At 39.0% G+C, this 15,955-nt stretch overlaps 1 protein-coding gene across 5 annotated transcripts in view; it reads right to left on the bottom strand.

The window, feature by feature from the left end:
• Nucleotides 1–9,634: 9,634 nt before the first annotated feature.
• The window catches only part of TSPAN9 (tetraspanin 9), a 243,067-nt gene continuing 236,746 nt past the window's right edge, over nucleotides 9,635–15,955 (bottom strand). For all 5 annotated transcript variants that reach the window (XM_074269262.1, XM_074269263.1, XM_074269260.1 and 2 more), the window contains one exon: nucleotides 9,635–15,201. In XM_074269262.1, coding sequence (XP_074125363.1) covers nucleotides 15,130–15,201 — 72 coding nt within the window. In that variant the 3' untranslated portion in view covers nucleotides 9,635–15,129. The remainder of the gene's footprint in view (nucleotides 15,202–15,955) is intronic.

Below are 15,955 nucleotides of genomic sequence, written 5' to 3' on the forward strand. Positions count from 1 at the left end.
ATTTATATTCCTTTGAACAGAGCACCTATATGTTTGGGTATGACTCCACACATGGACAGAGGGAGAAGAAAAGAAAAGGAAGAAAGGATAAAAGAGCCACAGATAGGATAGGGCTTGAGGCAAAATCATAATTAGGACATGGGGAAGCAGCCCAAGAACCCTCATCTCCAAGCTTTGGAAGTCCCTGAATTGATTGGCAAGGAATCAGGAAGGGAGTTTTAGCAGGGAACAAGGGGCAATCTCCACAGATTGGCAATTAAAAACAAAACTCAAATGCTCATAAATTAACAGCTAATCTGTAATCATCAATGAGGTTCCCACCATACCAGAGCCATCACTCCCATCTTCAAAGCAAAACCATGGTACTACCATCATGTCTCCATATTAGGCTGTCTTTTTGCTTATTTTTACAAATGCCCCTGAGAGGGTTAATACATTTTAGCTGTTATCTGATTCTCACACCTTAAAATGATTTAGCTTATCAGATCCTTCTGTCCCCTAGCTAGTTAAAGAAGGGCATTGAGGAAATGGCAGTTCTATATTGGAGTGAGGGAATGGAGGAATGTTTTAGTGTGGGGCACTGAAAGTAAATGAAGCCTCTATAAAGGCAATGTAATGTCCAAGGTAATCATAGGTAGTATATTAACAAGGCGTCTCTAAAGACATGGGACTTAGTGTCAGAAGATCTGAGTTCAAATCCTATTATAATACTTATTAGCTCTGTAAAGATGAGTCAGTCGGATTTTGAGAGTCAGTATCTTCATCTATATTGTTATTTGCTACCCTTCCCCCCCACTCTCCCAATCATCCCTTCAATAGTAGTATATTTAAATCATTTTGTAAAACTTATGTAAATGCCCTTACCTGTATAAATTGTCCTTCCAACAAATCGTCATAGAAGAGTACCCAATAACCTAGGAACCCTCCTTTGATTTGATTATTCATAGTGAATAATGAAGAATAAGTCATTATTATTAATATCAATAGTAAAAATTTCAAGAACCATTGAGGGAAACCCACTTACAGGACTTCTCCAGCAATGTTAGCTCACAAAGACCTTCAGAAGCCTCCTGATAAAGTGGAGTTTAGGTGGGTTTAACTTAAGAGGATGGTAGATTTGAAGTCAGTTGTTACCATTTTTTTAAAGCTCTGGGACTTAACTAGGAATTCCCTTTATTATTTTAAAGAAAAGTGACAAGATCATTCTGTTTTTCAGGAAAAACAAGATGGCAAAATCTATAACCTTATCTGCTCAGAATATGGAAATATTGTCCAAAAAAAAGTCCAGTTCACTGTTATAGATAAATTAAAAAACAGTATCATGAAAATATACAATTTATTTATAGTACATGGGATTGCAAAAGAAATTGGACTCACAGCTCTTAGGAGCCAAGAACCCAAAACTTTGGGGGTTTCTCAATTAATATACAATTTGGAGGGAATGAAAAAACAGGATGAAAGGATTGGCAGCTGATTTCTTCTTGGAAATGGAGATCTGGAGACAAGTTAGGGAGAGAGAGGACTGGCTGGAGGGGATTGGGAGAAATCAGGAGACATTGAAGAGAGAAGGAACAGGGGTAGTTTTGTGACATTCTCTAAGTGCCTGGTATGGGAGGCACTAATCTTGTGACTTCTTTAAACTTAGATGACTGAGACTTCACAAAATGGTGGATAAAGACAAAATGAAGTACCTAATGCTATTTCAACATTACAGCACTCAAAACTGTGGGGAAACTGAAGCTTTCTGCAGCTACCAGTCATGTTCTGCACAGCCCTATTTAGGAAGTGTCAGAATACCTTCTTGCTGCTTAATGGTAGATGGAAAAATTAAATGCTAGGTATGAGGGCAAATGAGCATTGACTAAGAGAAGGCACATAACGGTTGGTGACTGGGAAAATGTGGAAAACTATTGGGTGGGATGGAGAGAGAACAGTAGCTTGAATGGGAGTCAGTTGCATGTGTGTGGGGTGTGTGTGTGTGTGTGTTTCTTAAAAGGAAAAATTAATTAGAGATGTGAATCAGTGCATGAGAAAGAGAAAAGGAATGAATTAAGAAACAGTATGCGTGAGTGTCTTAGAACCAGACAGTTTGTATGATATTGGGGGCAATATAAACATTTGTGTTATTTGTTGTGCACTCCCCCCCAATTATGCAGTGATACTAAGTATTAGGAAACAGTGATGACAAAATCAAAATGGATTTTTTTTATCTGATTTGCAATTTCTTGAGCGCCTAATAGCTTTCAGATAGGAAGAATGTGCCCAGGAGTCACAAAGGACTCCATAGCATAAGATGTGAGGGAAAATAACATAAGTGCATGTGAGAGGTTCCAAGCACTTATTTTTGAATGCTTTAAAACAGGCTTAACTGAATACTGATATTTTCCTGCTCAAAAATGAAATCTAGTTTGATCTTCTTAGGCATTTAAGGATTGAATGTACCTAGAGGGAAAAACTAATTTTTTAACCAGTTTTCTTGGGGATTTCTCTATATCCCCTTTTAGTCCCAAACTGTCATTCCCCTTAATGAGTACAGTGAGAGGTATCCTGGATCCCAATCAGTTGAACACATACTCAATACCAATCACATTACTGTCTGGCCAGGGTGAGAAATGGATTCTGCTCCATAAATGGTTAAGAACGGGAAGCTCAATTGTCCTGCCTGTGAAGCTCCTGAGTCTGACTGTTTTGTGGACTCAGCATGAGATTGTTTTAGGATTGTACACGTAGAACAAAGGAACAAGTCCTTCAGGAGCAAGCTTTTCTCTTGATGTTTGTAAGCTCTCTTTGAGAGCATCCTCCATGGAATTTTAATGAAATAACAGAATCACACTGAATGAAAAGGCATGTGAGATATAATTTGGTCAAGTATACCCATCACAATGCTGATGTACATTTGGCACCTCCAAAATACCATATGGAATCTGGTAGGAGAGGAAAGTTTAGTATTACACTAAAGTCACACAAGTGAAAGAGGCAAGATTTGAATTCAGGTCCTCTGACTTCCACTGTCTTCTATTCTCCGATATCTTCTGGGCTGGCCAGATCACATTTGCAATAAGAGGTTCATAGGAATTTAGAGCTGGATGTAACATTTGACAGTATCTAATTCAGGCTCCCTTTTTTAGATGACAAAATGGAAGACAAACATTCTGACTAATCTTGTTGGCTCTAGGGGCTGAATTTGGTTTGTTTACTGGATCATAGAGTTAGAACTTGAAAGAACTTTAGGAATCATCTAGCCTAATCTTTCATTTTACAAATGAAGAAACTGAGATCCAGAGTTAAATGATTTGCTTAAAATCATAAACTCAAGAGTGACTGGGATGTTGTCAGGAAACCATCTGTTTGACTTTGGGAATCTAAGATACTTTGCATAGAGATTTGGGAGAGGGCATATATGATCATTCTATTTGGATATTTATTTGAAATGTATTCATCTTGAAAAGGGATTGGAATTAGCCTCTGTGACTCAAGAGTAGAACTAGGGTAAATGAGCAGAGGGGCAGCAAGATGGTACAGTGGTTGGAGTGCCAAGCATGACGTTTCATTTTCCCAAGTCCAAATCTGGCCTCAAATTCTTGTTAGCTGTCATCTAACTTTGCCTCGGTTTCCTCATCTGTAAAAGGAATTGGAGAAGGAAATGGCAAACCACTCCAATATCTGATTATTTATCTCATATTAATAATCAATTAATTGAGATTAAAATTTTCTCTTTTCTATTTCCCACTCAGAAAACATTCCCTTGTAAGTTACTCAGCCAGCATCTGAAGGACAGTGCTAATAGATGAGATTGCCCAAATCCTCAGGGTACATGTTTTCAATTGGGTAAGACTCCACCCAACCAGAAGACTTCTCAAGGATAATCTAATCTAGATGGAGTTCTGAACCTACTTCTTTCACTGTTCACTGAGTGGAAGATAAATTCTTTTGTATATATTGCAAGTTTGACTTGAGATGAGTTTCTTTGTCCATGAATGACTTGATTAGAATCACATATCCAGTTCCTCATTAGAACAGGCTTATCTCTCATTATCATATGCATTCTCTCATTAATTATTAATCAGAGTTGATTGCCACCTGTGAGGAATACCCTCTCTTCCAGGATATATAAGTATCAAGAGGACTCCATGAGGTTTACCAGAGAAAGCCAAATGACCATCCTTTTATTAATCCTTGCTAGTTATAATTAATAAAATGTTTAAATAGCCAAAAATAATGTCTCTCAAACTTCTCATTTGTCACATTGGGTCACAAAGAGTTGGACATGACTGAACAACAAAAATGAGTAAAAATTGTGAAATATATTTCAATTCAATATGAGAGCTTTCCAATAGTTAGAATTGTCCCTAAGTGGAATAGGTTGCTTTGTGAGACAGAGTTCTCTGTCACCAAAAATTGCTCTATAAATGGTTTTGGAAATATCATAAAAGAAATTCCAAAATAGATTAATAGGGTGGACCAGATAACCTTTAAATTTTCTACTAATTCTGAGGTTCCATTTTATTATGACAATTCTCCCCACCTAGTCACACGGGAATGGGAGGATTAAGAGAAATAACCTATAGATGTTTTCTGTCCTGTACACTTCCATTTCAGGAGGGTGTCCTAGAACCAATTACAGAGACAGTGTGATGGGATTGAAAAAGTATTGGATTTCCAAATCACTATTGATCAGAGAAATGCAAATTAAGACAACTCTGAGATATCATTACACACCTGATAGATTGGCTAAGATGACAGGAACAAATAATGTTGGAGGGGATGTGGGAAAACTGGGACATTGATACATTGTTGGTGGAGTTGTGAAAGAATCCAGCCATTCTGGAGAGCAATCTGGAATTATGCCCAAAAAGCTATCAAACTGTGCATACCCTTTGACCCAGCAGTGCTACTACTGGGCTTATATCCCAAGGAAATACTAAAGAAGGGAAAGGGACCTGTATGTGCCAAAATGTTTGTAGCCCCTTTTCATAGTAGTTAGAAACTGGAAGATGAACGGATGTCCATCAATTGGAGAATGGTTGGGTAAATTATGGTATATGAATGTTATGGAATATTATTGTTCTATAAGAAATGACCAACAGGAGGAATACAGAGAGGCCTGGAGAGACTTACATCAACTGATGCTGAGTGAAACGAGCAGAACTGGGAGCAGCTAGGTGGCGCAGTGGATTGAGCACCAGCCCTGAATTCAGGAGGACCCGAGTTCAAATCTGGTCTCAGACAATTAACACTTCCTAGCTGTGTGACCGTGGGCAAGTCACTTAACCCCAGCCTCAGGGGGGAAAAAAAAAGTGTCTGGAATAAGGTCTGGGAAAAAGCAAAGGGGCAGCCAGGTGGCGCAGTGGATAGACCATCAGCCCTGAAATCAGGAGGACCCAAGTTCAAATCTGGTCTCAGACAATTAACACTTCCTGGCTGTGTGACCCTGGGCAAGTCACTTAACCCCAATTGCCTCAAAAAAAAAAAAAAAGGAAACAAGCAGAACTAGGGGATCATTATACACTTCAACAATGATACTGTATGTGGATGTATTCTGATGGAAGTGTCTATCTTCAACATAGAGAAGAGCTAATCCAATTCCAATTGATCAATGATGGACAGAATCAGCTACACCCAGAAAAGGGACACTGGGAAATGAGTGTAAACTGTGAGCATTGGTTTTTTTTTTGTTTTGTTTCTCTTCCCAGATTATTTTTATCTTCCGAATACAATTCTTCCTTTGCAACAACAACAACAAAATTCGGTTCTGCACATATATATTGTACATAAGATATACTATAAGATATTTAATATGTATGGGAATGGCTGCCATCTAGGGGAGGGGGTGGAGGGAAGGAGGGGAAAAACTCGGAACAGAAGGGAGTACAAGGGATAATGTTGTAAAAAAAAAAAAAAATTACCTATGCATTTGTACTGTCAAAAAATGTTATAATTATAAAAATTAATTTAAAAAATGTTCAAAAAAAAAGAGAGAAAGTATTGGATTTGATCCCATAGGCCCTTGAATCCTAATTGGCTGTGCTGTTATTCCACATCTGTGGACCTTGATTTCCTCCACTGTAAATAATTAGATTGGATTCCCCAGTTTGTTCGCTCCAACCACATCCACATTAATAGTAGCCTAAATGTGAATTTAATTCCTAAGAACATCAGGAATCCAGAGATATTGAGAGGCAGCATGAAGAAAGTGGGACTCCAACACCTACTATCTCTTTAATCTTGGCAAGTTGCTAATTATCTCAGCTATAAAATAGGAATGATATATACTAACTACCTGACAGGATTGTGAGGAAAGTGATTTTTAAACCTCAAAGTCTTACCTTAAACATAAGTTATTATTACTTGATATAACCACAGAGAAAATTCTCTTCAAAAATCCTTTAATAAGCATTGACAAGAAGCATGAAACAAAATATGACTGGCAAACATGTTTACTATCATCGTAAATGATGTTCAATACAGTCCAAATAGAAGAGAAATTTTCAGTAGATGAGATCCTCCAGATGAGCATGTATGTGGATAACAGCTAACATTTTTATGTATACTTCACAAATATAAAAGGAATAACATTGTGCTAATAAGCTCCAGATATAATAGAACTTCTGATTGACCTTTGATTAGCTGAAAAAAATCAAGTGGATAAAGTGTTTTTCCCTCATTAAGACATGCTATTGGATAAGCAGCTTATTGACTTGGCCCATCAATCCTTTATTGAAGACAGACCTTGCAGATGGATAAGGAACTGAGACTAGAACTTAAGAGGAAGATACAGGATTTCATTTGGAGAATTATGTAGCTTGTTTGCTTTTTTTTCTTCCTCTTCTTCTTTCCTTTTTTTTCTTTTCTTTCTTAATATTTTTCTTTTCTGTTTTTCATTACAGTTCTTCCAAATATTGTTTCTCCTTTTCCTCCCTCCCCCAGTCAGTCATATGACACACCATATGTTTTAAGAGAGGAAAAATTCAGCACAATACATGGAAAAAGCCTGAAAATGTGCAATGTGTTAACACTTGTGGACCACAAAAAGATAGGTTGGAAATAATCTCTCCTAGCTCTTCATCTCAGCCTGGCTTGATCTTCATAAATTTACATTTACTTTTGATTTTGAGATGTGCAGTTCTTTCTATTTACATTTTGTAGTTACTTGTGTATGTTGTTTTCTTTGTTTTGTTTACCCTGCATCAGACTGTTTTCCAGTTTTCTTAGTAGTTGTGTTTGGTTTTTTAAAATAAGGAATTTTTCCCTAGGTAATTTGTTTCTCATTTTATCAAATACTGGGTTATTGAAATCTATAGTATCTGAATCTCCCTTGTCCAGTTTGTTCCATTGATCTCTCTCTAATCTTTAACCAATACCAGAAGATTTTGATGACTATCATCAAGGGGAGGGAGTAGAGGGAGGGAGGGGATAATTTGGAAAAATGAATACAAGGGATAATGTTATAAAAAATACTTATGCATATATAATGTCAAAAAATTTATAAATAAAATTTTAAAAAGTTAAAAAAAAAGATTTTGATGACTATTGCCGTTTGAGGTTTGTGTTATTCCCTCATCCCTCTTTTCATCATTTCCACCGATATCCTAATATTTTTTTTTTTTTTGCTTTCTAAGTGAATTGTTATTTTATCAAACTTTACACAGTATCCTCTTGGTAATTTAATTAGAATAGCATTAAAAGTGTAAATTAATTTTTGCAGTATTACCATTTTTATGTTGGTGCAACCTTGCCAGGAGCACTGAATATTATTTAGGTTGTTTCCTATTTCTTTAACAGACACTTTGCAATTATATCTATATATGTCTGTTATGTATTAAAGGAGAGTGATCTCTAGATACTTTATGGATTTTGAAGTTATCTGGAATGAAGTTTCCTATTTTTTCCTGTTTTTCTATTATGTACAAATGTTGATTTTTGTGAGTTAATTTTATAGCCTGGAACTTTGTTAAAGCTATTGTTTCAATTAGTTGATTGTCTCAATTTGTTTAGCAAATGGAAAGTTTTCTGTTTACTGATCTTTATTTCTTTAATTTCTCTTGTCTCATCATTGTTACTAACATTTCCAGAACCATATAAAATAATAGTGAGAAGAGCCATCTTTGCTTCATTCCTGTGTTTACTGGAAAAGGTTCTGGTGTAGTCCCAGTATTATGTGATGCTGGCTTTTTTAGATAGGTGCTTTATGTTACTTAAAAAAAAAAAAAAGGACCATGCAGAATCCCACAGAGATCATTAAAAAAGGAAAAAATATCTACATGTGCAAAAATATATTTGTGCAGAGAAATGGAAACTGAGGGAATGCCCATCAAGTGCAGAATGGCTGAACATGTTGTGGGTGGGTATATGAATGTAATGGAATACTACTGTGCTATAAGAAATGATGAGCCTGAAATTTCTGAAAAACTTAGAAAGATTTAAATGAACTGATATCAAGTAAAGTGGGAAGAACCAGGAGAACACTGTGCAGTAACACCACCACTGTGTGATCCAAGACATGGAGACTCAGGATAGAAAATGCTATCAACATCCAGAGACGGAACTATGGAATCTGACTGCATACTATTTTCACTTTTTATGTGTTTTTTTCCCCTTTTGTTCTGTTTCTTCTTTCACAGCATGATTAATGTGGAAATACGTTTAACCAAACTCCATATGTAAAACCTACATTAGATTGTTTGCTGTCTTGGGGACTGGAGGGAGAAAAATTTGAAACTCAAAGTCTTATTTAAAAATGAATACTGAAAACTATCTTTACATGTGATATAATTGGGGAAAAAATGCTATTTTAAAAAGGACCATCCATGCCTACATTTTGTAGGGTTTGTAACATAAAAGAGTGTTCACACATTGTCAAAGACTTTTTCTGCATCTATGGAAATGATAATGTGGTTTGGAGTGTTCTGGTTTTTAATGTGATTATGGTGATTGTTTTCCTAATGTCAAACAATCCTTGGTGTAGATCCCACTTCATTATAATGAATGATTTCTTGAATAAATCCCTGAAGTCTGTTTGATAGGATTTTATTTAGAATTTTCGAGTCAATGTTTATTAATGATATTATGCAGTACTTTCAATCATCCCACGATTCTTTTCTAAACATACACAATCCTGCCCCTATCTTATTCAACTATAGCATTCATTAAGCACCTACTATGTATAAGGGACATAGAAAAGAATGAAATTCCCTGTCTTCAGAGTACTTGCAGTGATCTGAATCAAACACCACCTTATGGCCTCTAGTAACAGGTGGATCACCAAAGCACCACCTTATGAAATGTCATAAGACTCAGGGGAAATGCATGGGCTGAAAAAGTATGGATGTGCTGGGACTTGTACCTGTGGAGGTGTACCCATGCCCATGAGATCACATATCCATTGCAGAGCACCCTAGGCCATTTAACTTGAATCCTTGTGTTAATCAACTAATCCCACCTAACACAAAGTGGGCACAGGCTATAGTTCAAGGAGGGGTGTATATACAGACAGCCAGACAATATAGCTTGTGTTACCATGTGGGAGGGAGCACGTGCTCACCAAACTCCTGACCCGTTCCAAGGAATATGAGATGCATATTTTGTCCAAAAAACTCAGAGGTCGGAAAAGACAATGGGAGCACAGACACATCTCTTTGTTTAAGATTATTTATTTCTGTAAGTCAAGCTGATACAAAATCCCCAGTACAAAGGCTCAGGTAGGTATTGCATAGAAAGAGCTGAGCACCAAGGGTCATATAGGAGCCCCAGGGTAGATGCAGGAGCAGAATGAAGAGCCTGGAAGAAATCAATCTGGAGGACTGCCCTTCTGGCCATCAGGCAGCAGAAGTCCCTGCCCTATGATATAATCTGAATCTAAGGGATACTCCTTAAAAAACATACAGAACTTAAGAGGACTCTCTGAATTCTTATCCACCTAGTACCCCCTTTTCTCTTTCAGAATCCTTCCAGCAGGATAGAACTGAGGTTTTTTGGTAGGTGCTTTTATCACTACCTGTTACTCCTCCAGTGACATCTTGAAATACTTCATCACGGTGGAAGGTGATCCAAGGCTCTCAAAGGCTATACTAGCAAAGCAGAAGCACAGGCAGGTCCTAGCAAGTAAAGACCCCCAGCATGGGCCCATAATAGACTGCTGATCAGTTGTCCAGAGACCAGCCTGCTTAAATGGGGAGAAAGGCTCAGCATTGAAAAGCTGAGCAAAAAGTGACATTTTTCGGCCATAGCAGTCTATGAAACTGCCAGGTAAAATAGGGAGGTGTTTAGGTTTGCGTGGCTGGAAAGTTTGCCTGTGTCTCAAAAACACAGGTCCTTAAAAAAGTTCCCCAGTGCCCCAGAGGGCACTTATGGCCCTACCCCAACTGCTCTGCAGTCCAAACACCATGCCCCATCTTCCCAGGGATGTTGAGAAGTTTGCACAGAAGAAATGACCACTGGAGTCATGACCATAACAGACTGACAACTCAAGAAAGTGCCTCTTTCCTTTGAAATGTCCCCACAAGACCAGGCTTTTCATGCAGAGTGCCCAGCCTACAGTGTGGAAGGCTGTCCTGCCCCGGTGTATCCCAATGTGCTCATCATATTCTCCAAGAATGACCCAAGTTCTCCTGTACTGCTCTGGAGTTCAGCTTACTTGGCTTGAACTCCGCAGGCCCACCAAAACAGCTAGATTTGATCCTCTCTTGTGAAAAAGAAACTCTACAATAATATATGTGCTGGTCTAAATTCAGTGAAAATACAGAGTACCCAAAAGAAGGAAATTCCCCCGAGAGTAGGGACCACCACCTATGGGAGGGTTGTTAGTGCTCAGAGAGAGAGGTCAAGAAATATCAAGCCATGTGGGGAACACACTGGGCTGTACTTTTGACTCAAATGATCCATTTTTATTTAAAAACATGCTAAAAATGTGGCATTAAATAACAAAAGCCGGGCAGGAAGGAGGAAAAGCACAGACAGACCATTGCAAGCAGAAAAGTGCATTAGAAACCAACAAACCTATTTTCCCTTACTGCCCCCATGGGAAGGTTAGGGGGGGTTTGGAGAGGGTGGGAAGTGAAAATCGTTTATCACCCAATGCCTCTTTAGAAAAGTCCTGCAAGATGAAGTGAGGTGATAAGGAGGCTGGGGATCCTCACCTTGAGGAATATTGCTTTGTGATGGATGGAAGAGATTAAAGGGATGGGGAAGAGGCTGAATGAGAGGCAAAAACAGGATGGACTTGGGGAGGCCAAGGGACACAAATCACTTCCTCTCCTGCTGTTGTGTCCCTGTATGTTAGCACCTCCACCCAAGGGTGGTCAGGGGACTAGAGAGGGGAAAACACATCAATTTTTTTTAAGCCACTAGTGCTTCAGAGGTCCGAGATGAGGCAAAGAAAGGCTGCAGAACTGGATGTCAAAGTCCAGCTGTGAAGCAGAATGTGTTTTAGGTTAGGGGCTGGCAACTGTTCAAAAGACAGCAGCCCACCTGAGGAATGGAGGGGGTAGTTCTAGGGGGAGGGGGCTCTGAATCCTGACTCTCCTAGCAGCCTAGTGGCTGCTGAACCCCTGCTCAAAAAAGTCCCTACATTTTTGTCTTTTCTCCCAACTATGTCTCACCTTTTTGTTTTCTAAGTGAATTGTTATTTTATGAAATTTTGACTCAAATTTGACTCAGCTACTTCCTGCTTCTCCTCTGTATGAGGGATACAATTTAAAAAAAGCTGAAATGTTTTCATGTAATATTCAGTTTACTCACTCTGATTCCTTCTGAAATCACCTATTCCTCAAATACTATTGATTAATTTACTAATTTATTGGAGGTGGAGGGAAGAAAAATATGGAGACAATGCTAGAGGACACCATGAGAACTGAGTCAACTCATATCTTTGACAAAGGAAATTAGGTATTCATTCCAAACTGTCCCATGGAATGACGCTCAACAGAATATCACTAATGTCAGGTGGTTCTGTTGGGTAGGCAGCATGGAGCAACCTATCTGCTTGAAGAAGCAATGAGAACAGCTATCCAAAGGGAATTTGCTCTAATGTTGACTCAGAAAGTGGCTAAGTAACTAACTATGCTTAGGGAGACTTCAATAGGGTAAAGACATCAAAGGCAGAAAGCAGACAGGAAAGAAGGGAAGGGAGTGACTGTGGCTGAAAACTCAGAAAAGGCCTATGGAGAAAAAAATAAGTTTTACAGGGAGGCACAATGCTGCCACTGCTCTAGGCATTCTTGCTGCTGAAGTTAATACAAATTTAAAATTGTGTTGACACAGGTATAGCCAAACCCATCCCAAGCCCAAAACTTAAGATACACCAGATCCAACTCTGTGCATCAAAAACCATTCACCAAAGTCTCTTTTCTGCATCATCTCTTACAAGGTTGGATGAGTTGCTCACATAGATAAGCAGAAACTCCTTACCAGGAAAAAAAAAAAAAAAAAAAAAGGAGGCCAAAAAAGCTAGTAAATGGAGGTATGAAGGAAAGTATGGATGGTTAGGTGAGTATGATAGGGAATGGGGAGGATATAGGAGGGAACAGAGAACAGAGAGAGAAGGGAAGGAACAAGGGGAGAAGGGAAAGGACAAAGGGAGAGGGGAGAGAAAAAGGGAAGGGAACAGGTAGAAAAGGGAAGGGACAGATAGAGAAGGGAAGGGATAGGTGGAGAGGGGAGGGAATAAAGAGAGAAAAGTTTAAAAGACAAACACAAAGGAATTAGACCTTGCCATTTTGGGTTTGATGGTGAGGAAGTTATCTCTCTAATAGCAGCATCTTTTATCATTGCCATGGTATTTTGTCCTAAAGAGGAAACGACTCCTACACTCCACCTTTGAGAGACCCCATCACCACTAACTCTGGCAAGCAAATTAGGGAAGGGGAGAGGGAAGGAAGGAAGCTTTGGCCAAACCAGAACATTTGCACTCCTGGTCCCAATTTTTATGACGTTTAAAGTAAACCAATGGTCAGGGATTTGTTGGTTGTGCTGTCATTTCTCAGGTAATAAAAAAAGGAAAGACAGATGGAAAGCAGATCACTGACCTGGCCCTTGTGTATGAGCCTACAAGGAATCTAGATCATAGGAGGTTTTCTGTGGGATTCTCAGACTTTCTTCCGGATTGGTTACTAGAACCAACAAAGAAGGGTTGGGGTTGGGGGAGTGGAGGATTGTGTTTTGTTGAGGATAAATTTTCCTCTAGCCCCTTCTCATATTTACGTAGCTTTGTATATGCTATGAATTGGGTTTTACACTTCTGAGGTTTTTTTTTTTGTTTTTTTTTTTGTTTTGTTTTTTTTAAGGATATACATTGGTTGCCTTCATGTTTTATTTTGAATTAATTCCTCCTTGGTAAGAGATAGGGAGTGGATTTTGGATTTTACGATTATGGTGGAGGATTATCACTCCACTGTACCAACCCAAGGAGGGAGACCAGATTTCTGATAATGTTAGCACTGGTTATCTTCCAATAGAATGATCCCACAGCCTGCTGGGATTTACTCATCCAGCCATCTATCTGGGGATCCAAAGGTATATTAAGGGCCTTGTTACCTGGGGGAGCAAATTCTGATTCCGTCTGGGCCTCGTGTTCACTTGTCAAGTAAAGGAATTGTCCTTGAGATCCCTTCTAATACCTCCATCTGTCCTTTCCTTTGTGAAAAGCAGCAATATATGAGAAATGCAGCATCTGAACTACCGAGGTATATGATCAAGATTTCTAACAGGAATGTTTGGGGGTAAAAAGGGGAGTTTGGGAATTTGATGTGGGAATGACCGAAAGGAGTGAAGGGAGAGTCTCCCATGCCAAAGATGGTTGGGAGGGAAGGATTTAAAAAAAAAAAAAAAAAAGACAAACACAAACACAAAAACAATAACAAAAACAGCAGCAGATAAATTCTAGCTCAGGCCAAGATTCCTGGTAAAGAGATTAGCAAGAAATACTGCAAGCTCCCTTATAACTTCCCTATTACCCACCCCACCCATCCCCAGTCCCACCCAACTCATCCCTTTTTTGTTTCTGCCTTCCATTGGCACTGGTACTAGATCTTTTTGCCTCTTCCTTGACCCTGAACTTGTTTCACTTCACAAAAACCAAAATACTGGGAGCCAAAGACTCTAAGTCCCAAAGGAAAATCCTTGAGAGGGCCATGGACCCTCCTGTCTAGCCCCTCTCAAAGATGAAGGAACTGAGCCAAGTCCTAGCTTTCTCAGCACAGCCAGCTAATCCCACCTCTCTATACTGAAAAAAAAAATGTCTAGTACATCTTTACCAAGGTCCTCCCAAGTGTTGCACAGTGTTTTTTCCAGATTAAAACCAAATGGATGCCCTCCCACCCATCACTACCCCCCACCAAAAAACCAAGACATCAAAGAAATCAATATAGTAAAAAGTTATAGATCAGAAAGCTAAGCCTAAAGGTATTTGGGGAATACTGATCCCAAATGATCAAAATCAGGATAAAATAAAATGATAAAAAAGATACATCATAGGGTACAAAATGCCTCAAAAAGAACATTGCCTAGGGCCCCTTACTTAAAATGATTGGGCCTTCCTGACCCTCCCTCCCTCCCTCCCATTAAGTCTTCCAGGTCTCTGGACCAGAGGTGGGGGCGAGATGTGGTTAAAAGCAGATATAGAAGAGGCTGTGTCCCTTGAAAGGGGGCAAGGAGGTGAAAAGAGAGAAACCCCCAGTAAGGACTGGAGTTTGCCTCCTCCTCTCCATCCCCTTCCCCTCTGGGTCAGGCAAAGTGTCAGTGCGTAGAAGAAGGGCAGGAGGTAAAAGAGAGCTAAGGAGGGATTAGTGTCATATTGGAGTTTGCTCTTTTAGCATCTCCCATCACTCTACCTCGTCCTCTCCCCATCCCTCCATCTTCTTTGGCAAAGAAACAGATGTGGATGCAGAAAAGTCCCACCCCCCACCCCCAACACACACACACAACTTCCCACCTCCTGACGTTTCCTTCCCCTTCTCTTTACCCACCCTGCCCACCCAACAAAGAAGTCTATGGATGATTCAGGAAAGGTGGGGACGTCGATCTGTTGGACAGCACAGGGTTGGGTTACGCATAGGAAGGGATGGCAGTCTGGCATTCAGGAGGCTACGAAAGCACAAGTCTTCCCTGGTGTAGAGGCACTCCCAGCCAGTTGGCTTAGGCATCATATTTTTTACCAGTCCGATGGATATGTTGGAAAAGTGTCATGGAGAAGGCCATGCCTAAAATCTAAAAGACAAAAAACAGAGGATGATGAGATTAGAAGCACCCATGAGAAGCGAGGTTCATAACTTATCATGCCTTATACCAATATAAGGTCAAAATGAATATATGATTTAGATGTGAAAGTTAGTATCATTAGCAAATTAGGGGAATGTGGGAAAATCTACCTGTCAGATCTATAGATAAGGGAAGAATTTATGACCAAATAAGAGACAGAAAGGATCATGGGAATTAAATGGATAATTTTGATTACATGAAATTAAAAAGCTCTTGCACAAATAAAATCAATGCAGCCAAAATTAGAAGGAAATTGGGGAAAAACATTTTCATAGCAAGTTTTTCTGATAAAAGTCTAAGAACTGAGCTAAATTTATAAAATAAGGGAATTACCTTATTAATAAATGTTCAAAGGATATAAAACAGCAGAAGAAAAAAAGTCAAGGCTATCAATAGTCATATGAAAAATTGCTCTAAATTGCTACTGATTGGAGAAATTAAAATTAAATATCTGTGAAGTATCACCTCAAAATTTTTCAGATTGGCTAATATGACAGAAAAAGAAGATAACAAATGGTGGAAAGGATGGGGAAAAATAGGGATACTAATGCACTACTGATAAAGTTATGAACTGGTCCAAACATCCTAGAGAACATTTTGGAACTATACCCAAAGGGCTATAAAACTATATACACTTTGACCCAGCAATACCATTATTAAATGTGAACCCCAAGAGATCAGAAAGGAAAAAGCCCATATGTTC

The sequence above is a fragment of the Sminthopsis crassicaudata genome, chromosome 5 (assembly GCF_048593235.1).
Source record: "Sminthopsis crassicaudata isolate SCR6 chromosome 5, ASM4859323v1, whole genome shotgun sequence".
In the NCBI taxonomy this organism is placed as follows: Eukaryota; Metazoa; Chordata; class Mammalia; order Dasyuromorphia; family Dasyuridae; genus Sminthopsis; species Sminthopsis crassicaudata.